The 15,501-nt window shown below is 38.3% G+C and overlaps 1 protein-coding gene across 9 annotated transcripts in view; it reads left to right on the top strand.

Annotated features, from left to right (window-relative positions):
* Positions 1–15,501, top strand: part of LOC131242759 (uncharacterized protein At5g08430-like) — a 28,964-nt gene that overhangs the window by 12,032 nt on the left and 1,431 nt on the right. For 5 of the 9 annotated variants that reach the window (XM_058241612.1, XM_058241607.1, XM_058241606.1 and 2 more), the window contains 8 exons: positions 472–519; positions 612–653; positions 1,112–1,159; positions 1,256–1,306; positions 3,930–4,591; positions 4,675–4,815; positions 4,900–4,980; positions 5,083–5,557. In XM_058241612.1, coding sequence (XP_058097595.1) covers positions 472–519; positions 612–653; positions 1,112–1,159; positions 1,256–1,306; positions 3,930–4,591; positions 4,675–4,815; positions 4,900–4,980; positions 5,083–5,556 — 1,547 coding nt within the window. In that variant the 3' untranslated portion in view covers position 5,557. The remainder of the gene's footprint in view (positions 1–471; positions 520–611; positions 654–1,111; positions 1,160–1,255; positions 1,307–3,929; positions 4,592–4,674; positions 4,816–4,899; positions 4,981–5,082; positions 5,558–15,501) is intronic. The other 4 variants (XM_058241608.1, XM_058241609.1, XM_058241613.1 and 1 more) reach the window with 4 other exon arrangements.

The raw sequence follows: 15,501 nt of genomic DNA, 5'->3' as shown, positions 1-15,501 counted from the left end.
GTGTGCATGATATGGAATAAATTGCATATGGCTCCTTGGAACTGTAATGTGTTCGTGTTCAGGAATAAATTGCACATGGCTCCTTGGAACTGTAATGTGTTCGTGTTCATTGATGTATGTGTGCTCGTGTTCATTGATGCGTTCATGTCTGTGCGTGCATCCACTTAGGCTTGACCATAATCTCATATAGATGCAACATGCCAAAAAACAAAAAGGAAGAAAGAAAAGAAAAGAAAAAAAAGAAATTTTAAATCTAATGCAATTTGTTTGATCATTTTTTTTTTTTTTTTTAAATTAAATATTTTGGTGGCTAGCTGGAATAAAAATTATATTATCAGGGAAATCAATTTAGTTTTGCCTATCCATTCCATATAATTTCCTGAAATTGTAGCAGAGGGGATGCTGTCCACAGAAAAGCCCAGAAGAGAATTTTGATTTGGCCTGATCAAACTGTTATATTTGATTCTGCAGGGAATGGAACTGCTTCTGGCAAGAAAGTTGTTGAAAGAGAAACTGAAGGTTCACCAAACTCGACATATTGCTTTCTTTTGGATTGATTTGGCTTTATCACTCATTTTCTTTAATACTTTGTCTTATTTGTTTGATAATAGGGAAAGTAGCTGTCTCTATAGTTCCAAGACAGCTTGACTTTGGTATGCATCCATTTGCTTCCTGATCTCGACATTTGCATCTATTCTAAGTTCTAATTAAGAAAGCATGCTCACTGTGAAAATTTGAACACAGGATTTTCAGACTACACATTTGTTGACTCCTTTCAGAAAAAAAAAAAAAAAGAAACGAAAAAAAAGAAAGAAAGAAAACCCCAATTGTTTAATCCCACTACTCATGTGTTTGTGTGTTGAAGTTCCTCAATCAAACTCATTAAGAAAAAAAACGATTTAAAATGCTTTTAAGGTAAAAAAATATCCACTCGCAATAAATAAGACTCATGATAAAAATCATTCAGCCAGTCAAAAATTGCATACAATTTTATCTCACTAAAAGAACTCTTCATGATATTGGGCTGAATCATGGTGGATCCTGTCACTAAAATAAAAGCACCCTGAAAAGATATTTGCATTGGGCTTCTGAAGACGTTATAACTTGGCAGGGTATGAAGATGCCATCATCGAGAAAGCTGCTGAAAGAGAAGATGAAGGTTTCACCAGATTCCATTGATTCTGTTCTTTTGGCTGGACTAAATTTCAAAAATTGGCTTATTATATTTTCTTAAATTGCTTGTTTGATTTTGCAGGGATTGGAGCTGCCTCTAGGTCCCCTACAGTTTCAAGGCAGCAAGACAGTGGTAAAACTCCCAACTTAGCGATTTAGATATTCTAATCACTTCTCACTTAAAAGTTCAGTAGATTTATTTCATTATTCCTCTTTTGGCCTTTCTTCAGCATTAAAGGTAATCACGGTGAGTTGATAAACAGGTTGAGTTATGCCCAATTTTTAACGAACAGACTTTTGAATCTCTTATTTAGATAATTTTAGACAGATTATAATTTTTTTTGGAAATGCAATTAATTTTAATCTGGAAATTATAGCAGATGGACCAATAAAACCTATGGGTAATATAAGGGATTCGTGTATTTGTGGCAATCAGTGTTTCAAAAATGCAGCCTGAAAATAGAAATAAAATAAAAAATCAGTTCTCTTTCCCAAAAAAAAAAGCTCAAGATATTTTCATTAGGCTTCTGAAGACATGACAACTTGGGCAAGGGATGTACATATCATCAATGAGAAAGTTGGTGAAAGACAAGAAGGTTTCGCCAGATTCCATCGACTCCATTCTTTTGGCAGGAATTAATTTTCAAAGATCTGGCATTTATTTATGAAGTTGTTGTTTTTCTTTTTCTTTTTTTCTTTTTTTTTTTTTTTTGGTAGGAATTGGAGCTGCCTTCATAGTTTCAAGGCAGCAGCAAGACAGTGGTATGACTCCCTGACTTGCTGATTTGGATATTCCAATCACTTCTCCCTTTGAGCAGTCATCTAGCTGCATGGATTTTAGGCAGTTAGAGACTGTAATCAAGGATTTTCAATCCAAATCATGTTTGGAACCTCTGAAAATCCTAGATTTCAAATCCAACAAAGATTTAAAATCTTCAAAAGGGCCCTTTTTAAAATCCAAGAGAAACGGTGGGGCACAAAATCTTGGATTTCAATTCTCTCCAACTGTCATAACTGTTCTCATCTCCTCTCATTGAGGCTCCTTAAGTCAAAATCATGGCTGTCAAACATAATTTATGGATTCCACACGATCGAAGATCCTTGCTGCCAAATGCAATTAAAAGAATGCAAAACCAGGATTTCAATTCTTAAGTCAGAATCCAGAATTCAAATACACGTTGCCAAATGCCAATCGACCCCTAGAGTTTAGTAGGTTTCTTTCATTATTTCCCCCATTGATTCTCCTTAAATTGTTTTCTTGCATGTCTTGGACTTATGATTTACAGCGAAAAGTTCCACTTGCCGAGTTTTTATGCAGGCTGAGTTATGCTTTTTTTCTTTATATTTACCGTGAGGGCACCACTATTTATGCACGCTCCTTTGATAATATAGACACCGTTTCTATCTACTTTGGGGTATGCAATGGTACGATATTTGTACTGTTGCATAATCAAAAGTAGAAACAGTGGTGTTTCTATCAATCTGGGTGCATATAGATATCCTTTCCTAGTAATTCCCTTGCACAGATTATTAGAATGACCAGGATGTCTATGACGATTACTGGTTTTCAAGGCCCCTCTGTGCCCTTTTATCTAATTCTAGGAATACAATAGTACAAAAGTTGTACTCTGCATAATCAAAAGTGAAAAAATGGTGTTTCCAACATTCAAGGTGCATGTGGATATTCTTCCTCGTATTTCCCTTTTCATTTATGTATAGATTATTAAAATGACCAGGATGTCTATGGTGGCCACTGGTTTTCAAGGGTTCTCATTTTGGGCGGAATTATATGATAGAGAAATTTTCCTTTGTAAACTTTCCTTTCAGCTGAGCAGTCTACCTAAACCTTCAAGACTTTACTTTCCATTTCTAGACCCTGGAGCTTTTTTCGGACAAAAATACCCTTGCTATACCAAAAACCCATCTTCTTGTCTTCGTATTTATTCCTAAAATCGTCTCCTCTCTTCGTATTTCTTACTCAAATAGTCTCCTCATTTTTCTTCTTGAAATCTCCATTTCGTTTTCTTCATTGCTTCAAACCGGTTACGTTGAAGAGGGATTTGATTCAGGATTTGAAGAGATAGAATAGGAAAATTCTCCTCTATAAACCTTCAAAACTTTAGTTTCCATTTCTAAACTGTACGGATGTTCTAAATAGTGAAATGGTGAAAGGTGAATCCTGTACTCTATGATTATACCTGTACTCGGTCAAATTTTCAACTGTACTCGGTGACTTTAGTTTCCATTTCTAAACTGTACGGATGTTCTAAATAGTGAAATGGTGAAAGGTGAATCCTGTACTCGGTCAGTTTTCATCCTGTACTTTGTGATTATACCTATACTCGGTCAAATTTTCATTTGTACTCGGTCAATTTTCAACTGTACTCGGTGATCACCCTATACTCAGTCAATTTTCATCATGTACTCAGTGATTGCACAAGTACTCGGTTAATTTGCACTATACTCGGTCAATTTACAAGTACTTGGTTGCATCTTTATTTGATGAATTTGCACCTGTACTCGGTTAATTTGCATCTTTATTTGATGAATTTGCACCTATACTCGGTTAATTTGCACCTATACGTGGTCAATTTTCAACTCTACTCGGTCAATTTTCAATTGTACTCGGTGAATTTGCAGTACCTGGTCAATTTTCAAATGTACACGGTGAATTTGTACAAGTACTTGGTGAATATTCACTTGTTTTCGGTGAACTTTATTGTGAACTTTTGAACTATTTGTGATATATTTTGCAGAGTTTCTAAAGAAGGGAAGCGATTTCGGTAACCTAAACCTGTCCGCGAAATGTTCATTAAGATGGTGGTTTGATAAAGTAAAGAGTGGTTTAAAAAAGAATGAGACTAGGTTAAGTCTATTTAAGAAGTCCCCATTTTCTTTCTTGTTAGACATTCCATCATTTAGATTTATAGGAGCTCTGTCACACTTTCTTTTTTTGAGACACAAAGGTGATCTTGTATTTGAGATACGGGGGAAGCTTTTGAAATTTACGGAGATGGATTTCGCCCTTATAACAGGGCTTAAGACTGGAGATCTTTCTATACCCAAAATAGGGACTAGTAAGAAGTCAATAAGAGAAAAGTACTTGAACAAAAAATATCCCATATTAAAGAAACATCTGGGAGAGGTGTTTGATAAGATAGTTGACACCAATAAGCATGAAGATGTTGTGAAGGTTGCCTTATTAATGTGTGTAGAGTTGTTTATTAGGGGAACTGACACCAAAATTATCTGCAAATCAGAGTATATTGACTTGGTTGACTCTTTAGAAGAGTTCAATAGGTATCCTTGGGGTAGTTTGGCATTCAAGACAATGAGTGAAGGGGTTGAAGGAGCCGTGAAGGCATCACATAGAACAGGGAATACCTACAATGTCTACGGCTGCATCTTTCCGCTGCAAGTAAGGATTCTTTCCTTATTCCACATACCCAGTGTTTGTATTAAACTAAAGTTTTTTAATTTTATGCAATTTCATTGTAATAGATATGGGCCATTGAGAGAGTACCGGCCCTTAGAGACTATGTGATTTCATATGTTTCCTCCCAAATTCCACGCTTCATTCAATATCGAGGCTGGAAGGGCTGGAGGTACAACACAATATACAACATCTTTGAGAGTGAAGACGTAAGTCAATTTATTATAAGCTATTTAGTCGCTTATTTTAACACACAGGCTTTATACGTGAGCTTCAAACAAGTTATTTTATAGACCAAAGTTATCCTTACCTTGGAACCCACCAGTCAAGAACTCGAGACGGAGGCCATTCGTTTGATCCGTGAAAAGTTTGAAGTAAGATGTCATGCAATCACTTTTTTCTTGCTAAAGATTATTGATTTTTTATACATCTTTGATATATTATATCTTTGATGTATACACTGTTACATTTTATAGGGCATTGAAGCGGGTTATATTGAAAGGACGGTAAAGGGAAATGGGGAAGACAATGATGATGATGAGGAAGATGGGGAAGATAAAGATGAGGAGGAGGAAGAAGACGGGGAAGGAGAGGGAGAGAAGAAGGGTAAGGGATATAAATTGGTTGAAGAGTTGAAGAAGGAGAGAGAATGGTTAAAAGAGGAGAGGGAAGAACTGAAGAAGGAGAGGAAATGGTTAAAAGAGGAGAGGGAAGAATTGAAGAAGGAGAGGAAATGGTTAAAAGAGGAGAGGGAATGGTTGAAGAAGGAGATGGAAGCGTTGAAGAAAGGGAGGGAAGGGTTAAAAGAGGAGATGGAATGGTTGAAGAAGAAGAGGGAATGGTTAAAAGAGGAGAGGGAATGGATGAAAAAGGAGAGGGAAGAGTTGAAGATGGAGAAGGAAGAGTTGAAGAAGGAGGGGGTTAAAGGAGTTAGAAGAGGACTCCCATAAGGTGCATTTGTGTATTAAGTAAACTATTTAATGTTCAATGAACAATTTTGTCAAGTATTTTGTGATATATTTTATAAAATTCTTGATATATTTGTGATATTTGTCGTACTACTATTGTGTCCCTGATATATTAATTGTGAACTCTTTTGTGAATTATTTTGTCCTCGAGTAAATATTCTTATCTACTTAGTAGGAGGAGGAAGAGGGGAAAGAATATGTGGAGATGCAACCCTTTATTGTGATGGAGGATATGGAAGAGATGGAGAGACAACCCTCTATTACAATAGAGAAAGAAGAGGAAGCAACAATAACTACTCCTACATATGAAGGGAGACCGAAAAGGCTCTTGAAGCCTTCTTACTATAAGGTCTCCCCTAAAAGAGCAAAGAAAAAAATGCTAGCCCCTAAGCGAGGCCGGGGATCCTCCTAACCTCCGAGACCATGGCCATCTTCTTCTTTGCCTAGTCCCAATCCACCATCCTCAGCTGGACCTTCTTCGGCCCCAAACCCGGTTGATTCCCACTTCACAAAGCGCTAGGTCATTTGTAAACGGGATGTAGACTGCTAGTGTCTCAAGCAAGGTGTTCCATAATGGTAACGGTGGCCGTAACAACCACCACCGTTACCTTTACGATACGGGGCATAACGGCTGTTACGGTCTCTCTCTCTCTCTCACTCTTTTAATTTATTGAAAAAACTTTCGAAAAACTTATATCTGCCCCGTAATGTTGATTAAAAAGTATGAAAAACCTATATATGTCCCATAATGGACCATTACGGGGCTATTACAGGTCATTTTTTTCCATAACGGCTGTTACGGCTCCATTTCGGGGCTATTACAGGTCATTTTTTTCCATAACGGCTGTTACGGCTGTTACGACCCTGTAAAGTATAACGGTTGCCACTGTTACCTTTACGTAACGGCCTTTACGGCACACCATGGTCTCAAGCCCTGTAGTATACATGAGCTTCTCTTTGAAAGGGGGTGGGACTCCATTTTATCTTTTGGGTGCCAGGTAAACTCAAACCTAGTTCGGTTGTTTCTTTTAAGTTGCATTCCCCCAAATGATACGGACTCCTTGACTTTTGAGGTTAGGTATAGGGGCCGAGTGACGGCTATCATGCTCGATCTCATTTATCATTTTGTCAAAGTACCACAACGCCATGATCGGCCCGTTGAGCTACATTCATCTTATGAGGCAAAATAGGTCATCTGGACTAAAATCCTTTGCAATGGGGAAAACATCCCATGGAATAATGGGAATGTCCTTATTGCCACCGATTGAGTCAAATTACTCGGGGATTCCTTTTGGGCGATTGATCTATCGTATCGCCCTCGATTACGACTTCAAAGAGCTTGAGGATTATTGATTTATGCATTGCGCTTCGTCACAATGTATCCGTAAGATAAACGTCAATCAACGCGCCGGTCTTGCACCATCCAGAGCTCAGACTCCTCTGCCCCAAATGATCCTCCGGTGGCTGATTCTACAACAGATATTGACAAGGCGCCACCAGCCGATCCCAGGCCTTCAACAGCCTCCGCTTCAGCCTTCGCATATGTACTTAATCTACTCATACGCATGACACACATTGAGGAGTAGCAGACACAGATCATGAGCGGCGGTCCAGATTGGAGCAACTTTGCTAGTCCATGCAACACACCATCCAAAGCATTGTGACCCACTTGTCTTGTTGACGCGACGACGACGTCGCGACACCTGGACCAACTTCTGAGAGTTGAGGAGCTGTTGAGTAGTTTTTGTTGTTGTTGTTGTTGTGTTTAGAGAGAGAGAGAGAGAGAGAGAGAGAGAGAGAGAGAGAGAGAGAGCTAGGAAAAACAGTTGTACTTATTTTGACCAGCTCGGTCATTTATTGTTATCTTTTCTAGTTGTGTGATTGTTTGTCTATGTGGATGTTTATGGATGTATGATTAATAGTATAGGTTGCCCTGCCTTATAAATGGCTTTATATATATATATATATATGTATACATTAGATATTCTATGATGATCAAAGACATTTTCATGCGTTATATATGTGTATATACTTTTATAGAATGTCTGATTTTGTGTGGATATTCTTTATATCTCCCAGAGACTGAATGATGAGGACATCATGTCACGTATACCCTTGCTTATGTATCAGAGGAGTAGGCGGGCCACACCGATTTCCTTATGGCTAGGCAAGTAGTTGTGATCGTGCTGAAGACCCCATACCGGGAAGATGTACATGGATTGCTTTATGAAGTGGATTGCTTTATGAAGTGATCCAGTTCGTTGGATTGGATGGACATAACGATTGGGCCGTTGGATCACATGATCGGACCATTGATCGTGGATCATCCACACTAGTTTTTCTTAGATTTTATTAGCTTATAGGATTTATTTTTGTTTATGTTATGTTTGGACACTATTATGAGTGTTTTTAGTTTATTTTTGTTAGATTAGGAATATTTTCGTAAAAATTCACAAAATAGGGTGTTTATTGTAATTTTTGAACTTTCTTGAAGCTAGAAAAGAGTGTGTGTGTGTGTGTGAACACCTCCCTCATTGGATTTTGTGATTTTTTTTTTTAATTTAAAGAAGAGAAAAAGCTCGTGCTTTCTTCTTCTTCCATTTTCATGCGATTTGAAGATACTTCCATACGATTTGGAGGGGAGATTGGTGCAAGGTCTCCATCTATCCCTACACCATCTTCTTTTTTTCCTTCTATCAAAGTATTTTTTTCAAGTTCTTCGATTCCTCAACCTAAGCCTTCATCTTCTCCTAAATCCATCTTTCCTTTACCTATCTACATTTCCGAAACCTAAACCTAAAATCCCTAACTTTCCTACTTTCCCCAATGTTGAGGGCCAAATATTGCATATTATCCCCCATTTATATCTTGGTTTTATGAACATGATAATGCTAAATGTTCTATTTTACTAGTGTTTGTATTGCAAGGTGAATTTAAGAGCTTAGATTGAAAATGGTGCTAAAAGCATGAATTTGATGCTTAAGAATCACCAAGGCAAGGGATGGATCTTATAAGACCAAGATTGAAGAATTTACATGTCAAAGATCCAAGAAAACCAAGTGAGGACTGAAGAGAATCAAAGATTTGCAGTGAAGAAAAGGAAACCTGAAATCATCTTGAAAAAACATATTCTGAAACTCTGGGTCATTTTGTGAAATTGTGCAGAGTGAAGTCTATTTTGGGAAACTGTGCAAAGTGAAGTCATTTTAGCAAACTGCGTAAATTTGAGGCGGTTTCTAGAGTTTTCTAACTAGATGCGAAAGTTGAAGTTCGACAACTATAAATAGGACTCCCTAGGATGTTCCTAGGCATCTTCTAGGGTTTAAGGAATGGAGCAAAAGAGTGGAGAAGTCGTCGCCAAGAGTTTTTCTTCTTCTTCAATAGTTGTTTTCATGTTTTCTTAAAAGACTTTGGTCCAATCATGTCTATGGTTGGCTAAACCTCTTAGCTAGGGCTAAGAGGTGAAGCTTGTAGTGTGATGGGATGTTTCTATTGCTTTGATTCATGTTTTTGTTGAACTTCATGGATTCTAATTTGATATTTAAGGAATTCTTTCAGTTTTTAATGGTTTATTGTGACTCAAATTACAGTAGATCTGCAATAACTTTGAGTATCTTCTTTTCTTGATTTGAGATTGTGAAATTAGTAAGTTCTATTGTTCACCATCGTCCCCTGGGCATGGTAGGGTGATGGAATCCTTCCTAATCTTCACAATTCTCCTACTTTGAGATTATGAGATTGGTAAATCCTGTTGTTTGCCATGGTCTCCTGGGCATGGTTTGGTGATGGAATTCCTTCTAATTATCATAGTTCTCTTTCATTGAGAATTAGGTTAATGGAAGTTCAGATTTGGTTTTATTGTTATATTTTCCAATTGGATAGGATAGGATTCCAGTTCTAATTGTGTTACTTGAATCAAGCAAGAGGACTTCCTGATCACTACAAGTGGATCCTTGGCACCCTAGTTTCTACCTTCAAATTCTTAGTTTTAATTACTCTATTCACAATTACTCTCTCAAATACTTCAGAATTAATTTCACATCTTCTTCTAATTCTACTTCTAGTTAATTTCAGAAACGTACAAGTTTCAGTCCTTGTGGATTCGACCTCTGTCTTACCGGGATTATTATTACATTGCGACCCTACACTTGGGGTTGTGAACACTAAATTACCCAAATCCTAATTTTTACCCTAGGTTGTATTAGATTTTCTATTTTGAAATAGACTATACCCTATACTAATTAGATATCTCTACATCAATTAGATCCTAGTTTATTTTTATTTAATGATCTTGTGTGACGATGTTGGTGACTTAAACTAAGATTATACATGTTTTTTTGGTTTTCATGGGATTTGTGATGATTATGGCAATGCATGTGTTTTTTTTTTTTTTTTTGGTTAATTGTCTTAATTCTACTTCTTGATCTCATATGTTTGGTTCATGCATCAGTCCTGCATCACTAAAGTAGAAATGAATGAAAGGAGTGTATTTCAAGGGTATTCGATCACGTAGAACATATTTTCAGTGCCACTAAGGGTTGCTTAAAATGGATAGCAAGCAAAGAGCCTAATTCGCCTGCAATCGAATGGGAAATTCGGTCCCACTGAGTGGACCTTTGGTGCCACCAAAGGAAACACTCAATGGGACCAAACTTAGCCTTAATAAGACAACAACCAGAAGGCCTAATTCGGCTACAATTGAATACTAAATTCGATGCCACCGGTGTGTACTCGGTCAAATTTCACATGTACTCTATCAAATTTCACACGTACTCGGTGAATTTTGACTAGAGCTGGGCAGAATCTGACCCGATTCGACGGATCCAATCCGAACCGAAGGCTAGGATCGAGTCGGATCAAGTAGGCCCACTCAAATCCGACCGTACATCGAGTCAAGTTCGGATCAGTGGCCAATCCGGACCGATCCGATCCGTTCCACACAATTTTCATTCGACACTGTTTCCTGTAATGTTGTCCACTTGAGATTGGGATATACCTCATTTTTTGTTTAATACCATAAAATGATCTAGAAAAATAGATGGACGGCATGGATGAAATAAATACATCATGGTGGGGTCCACAGAGCACTGACCACCAGCCATTGGCTGGTGGCAGAGGGAGTAGCCAATCCGTCCTCTCAGTCTCAGCTCACGGCTCAAGGTGTCGAGCACCGAGCTCTGAGTCTTTGACACAGGAAAAGGAAAAGGGACGCGGATTTTCATGCGAAAGGCAAGTTCTTACGCAAGGATGCTATGTGGGGCCAACTTCGGTGTATGTGAGAAATGCATTCCGTCCATCTATTTTGCGAGCTCATTTAAGGACGTGCCACCAAAAATGAGAACGATACAAAACTAAAGTGGGTCACACGAGAGGGAAAATTGGGGAAAGAAATTCCTACTGTTGAAACTTTCCTGGGCTCCACCTTGATGTTTATATGCTATCCAATCCGTTTATAAGGTCATTCCTAATGGGATGAAGTGAAAAAAGTAGAAAGATAGCCTAATACAAAACTTTTATGGCCAGAGGAATGCTTCAATGGTGCTAGCTGAATTCCCACTATTTCTTCTTGTGTGGCCCAGTTGGCACGTCCTAAAATGAACTTGCAAAACAGATGGACGGAATGGATTTCTCATATACATTGAATTGGGCCCCACGTAGCATCCTTGCGTGCGAAAGGCTTTGGCAGGAAATCCGCCTCAAGATAAAGGAAGCGGATTGGCAAGTGTACCACGCACCAGGCTAGCTGGTGCATACCGTGTATTAATGTCAACAAGTTTTGTGGGTCCCATCATGAGGTATGTGTTATATCCAAATTGTCCATCCATTTGGTAGGCTCGTCTAAAGGCTTAAGCTGAAAAATAAGACAGATCTAAAGATCAAGTGGACCACACTGCAAAAAGTAGTGGGGGGTTGAATGTCTACCATTGAAACTCTTTTAGAGGTCACGGAAGTTTCAGATCAATATGAAATTTGTTTTTCCTCTTAATCCATGTAGTTGTGACCTTATTAACAGATTGGATGGAAAATAAACGTTATGGTGGGCCCTACGAAATCTTTAAGGGTGAAAATCATTTTTTTTTTAATTTTCAAAAAAAAAAAAAAAGACGGAAGATTCTAGTCGAACCGTACCTAACCCGATCTGACTCAGTTTCCCTGATTAAGTCAGACTCGGTTCGGGTCAGGTCAGCAGTGCAATGGATCGGATCAAGTTCGGTTAGTGCATTGAAAATTTCAGACCGAGTCGAGTTGGACCCAATCTGGACCGACTCGACTCGATGCCCATCTCTAATTTTGACCTATACTTTATGAATTTTCACATTTTCACTTGTACTCGGTCGCACCGAACCTACATTCGATTGTCACCGAAGAAAGCTTGAATGAGACAACAAGCAAGTGGCCAAATTCGGCTGCAACCGAATGCTAAATTTGGTCCCATCCAGTGCACCTTCAGTGCCACTGAAGGTAATACTCGGTGCCATTGAAGTAAGCCAAAATGAGACAACAAGCGAACTGCCAAGTTTTGCTGCAACTGAATGCCAATGTCGGTGCCACCGAACCTTCGGTGACACCAAACTTTGTGCCACTTACTAAGGCACTTACAAGTCTCACTTGTAGTAGTAAATCTGCAATTTCAATAATGTTTAAAGATGCCTCGTAATTAAATCATTCACCGTCACATTACATTCAAACAAAAAATATATTAATGCACATCACAAAAAATACATCAATGTGGATCTCTTTAGGGAAAGTGCGATATATTATTCGCTTGGTATTGGAAACTTGAACCTCCATCGATTATACCCTGTTTCTTTGCACCTTCCGCACTTTATTGTTTTTCGCTCATCTCCCCGCGAAAGAATTCTTGTCTTCTTCAATCTTCCGGCTGACCTCTTCTGTCGTGGTGGTTTAATTTTCGCACAATACTCTATGAATTCGTTTGATATTTGCCATTCGCTCTTATCACGTATTGGGTACATGAATTCATTATATGTGATCTAGTAATTTTGCGCTACATAGAATATGGAGCAATAGGTATAATGAGGAATATTATACTTTATACATGCTGAAAGAACTTGCAAACAAGGCAACCCTTTGACGTCAAACTTGCGACATGTACACGAAAGCTCACTAAGCTTAACCGTGTCATTATAATCTCCCACAATATGATACTCATCTTGAGAAATTACATGACAATGGACATCATGCGCCTTTGGTAGAAGACCCTTTAGTTGTTCATCCGCCTATGGTGTCAATGGTCCAATAAATGATGATGCAGATTCTCTTCTCTTGCAGAACATTTCTTGGATTTGATCGTCTCTATTAGTATGATCACAGGGTATTCTCTTGCTTCTTTGAACAATGCATTAATGCACTCCAATATATTTGTAGTGACCAAGTTGAATCTTTTTTGAAAAATGCGAAGATGCCCATCTTTCGTATATAATTTTTGTAAAACATGCATGTACTGGGGGGTTAGCCATTTCGATATCGTGTATTAGCTTTTCAAAAGTAGCCTTCCTGCACGTCTTTATAGCCTGCCAATAATACTTTTCCAATGACTTATTTTTAAATGTGTCAACCAAGTTTTTGTAGATATAATAGGCGTAGTAGCCATGGATTACATATTGGAAGACTTCAGGGACTTCTTTCATTAAACCTTAATGGCGGTCTGATATAATAACAAGACCCGGAAGATACCCTAACTTACAATTGAGGCAAGGAACCAATTCCAATTTCTATTGTTTTCCAATTCCGCGATACCAATTGCTATTGGTAGGATATGATTGTCTCCATCGAAAGCCGTAGCCATGAATAGAACACCCTTGTATTTACCTTTTAGGTGCGTCCCATCGATAGCCAACACCCTTTGCAAAGACTTTTGAAAACTTCTAACGCACTGTCCGGAAATAATAATAATTAAAAAAAAAAAAACATATCTTGAACCTATTCGTTTGTGGGTTAGCAAGAACGACAGTCACCGTCCCTGAGTTGGCCCTCAACTCATGCAAATAGACTGGGAGTTCATTGTAAGAGTCTTCATAAGATCCCATTACGCGCTTGATTGTGATCTCCTTAGCTCGTCGTGCCTTCTTATAGCTGATAAGAATATTATATTTCTCATGCATAGCAAATATAATGTCACTCGGCCTTAATCCCATGCATTGCTCAATATGACTAATAACCAACTCGCTGGCTAACTTATTACTTGCTTGTCGGTGATTGCTCTTCATCAATGACATGCCACGTGTGTTTGGATGTATAAGTACTTATCTTGAATATCTCCGCATTATTCACCTTAAATGCATGATCCCTCCATTCATAATTATTTTAGAAACACATCGCAATGAATCTCTTGGATGATAAGTACAGGACCCTATATTAGAAGTTTTCGCAAATTGTAAATTGGGTCAAAACATACTAGCACCAGCTCTTGTCCTTAAACGTTTGTCTAACGGCTATCTCAGTTGGGTCATCCAATGAATCCAAATATTCTGACAGATATGCATTGATGAATGCGTTATCCTTGAAAGGCAAATTAACTTCACCAGTCATCAAGTTTGTTGTTCGAGGTGGCTCGGGCAGTGGAATGTCTCTTAGATGTACACATTCGTTATTGGTGGTGGAGGATGAAGGCACATGTACTCTTGTAGATAAAGGTGGTGCCATATATTCACATTTGAGGTTAAGGTCAACTGCCCAACTAACGTCACGTTACTCACCCAGATTTCTATCCTCAAAAGGCACATTAACTTGATCAGTCATGAAGTTTGATGTTTGAGGCGGCTCGGTCAGTGGGATGTCACTTAGACGTACTCGTAAAGGTGGTGCCATATATTCACACATCATTCTAATATCATAATCCTTCAGTGTAGACTGTAGTCTTAATAATTATGCACATTTTAGATAGAAGCTCTCCATATGTAGTCCTGACACTCAAACCTATTGTTTTAACATATTATCTCCCCACCACAAGAGCATACGATGATTCTCCCGGCCATTAGCTGAAGACAAACACATCAAAATATTCTCAACGAATCGTTACACAATAAGAGCATACCATAAGAGAGAACTCGGTCAATATTCACATGCACTTGGTGAATTTTCACCGGTCAATTTCACTGCAATCTTACCTCCCACAGTCACCGTTCCAGTGAAACACGAGTTCAAAAAGAAGAAGAGTGCGGTGAAGTGAAGCATAATTTCAAAATAGAACCCTGTGAAAGATTGGCAAAAACCCTTATGGACAACCTGGAAGATTCCAAGTATATCAATGCGATCGGATTGAAGCAATGTACAGAACCCTAAGAAAGATTGTAGATGTAAAATGACAATAACTGGATATTCAACTGGAGATTTCAGGAAGAAAAAAGAAGAGAAGAAGATGGGTTTTGGGTTTTTGGGTATAGCTGAAATATTACCCAAATACAAGGATATTTTCGTCCAAAAGTAGTCAATCCGTATAACGTACATTTAGAAATGGAAAGTAAAGTTTTGGATGTTTAGTTAAGCTGGTCACTTAAAAGTGAAGTTCACAGAGGGAAATTTCTCTATATGATACTTGAGGGTATGTATGGTATCCCAAGGCCCTAAATTCACACCTATGGTTTGGGCCTTTCTGAAAGGAACCTCGGTTCTCACAATTCCGTCTGTCTAACAAAACTACTGGAAATGTTTCAAATAAAGTGGCCATATGACGTACAAGAACCCCATGCCATTCTTTTTCTCTACAGATCGGGTGTCCTAACCATCCAACAGCCTGAACCTCCACACTGTTCTGATGGCCCTGCTGTGGATAGACATTGTCCCAAAAGTCTCAGATTTGAAGAACCTACTCTCTTTGAATGTAAACCATTAGCTGCAATTTTATTTTATTTCTTAGACTGTCTATTTGCAAGCAATAAATCAAAGGGTTAAGATCATCCAGTC

Source organism: Magnolia sinica, chromosome 4 (assembly GCF_029962835.1).
Source record: "Magnolia sinica isolate HGM2019 chromosome 4, MsV1, whole genome shotgun sequence".
Lineage (NCBI taxonomy): Eukaryota > Viridiplantae > Streptophyta > Magnoliopsida > Magnoliales > Magnoliaceae > Magnolia > Magnolia sinica.
The sequence above is the reverse complement of the archived record's forward strand: the minus strand, read 5'-3'. Positions and strand labels throughout refer to the sequence as shown.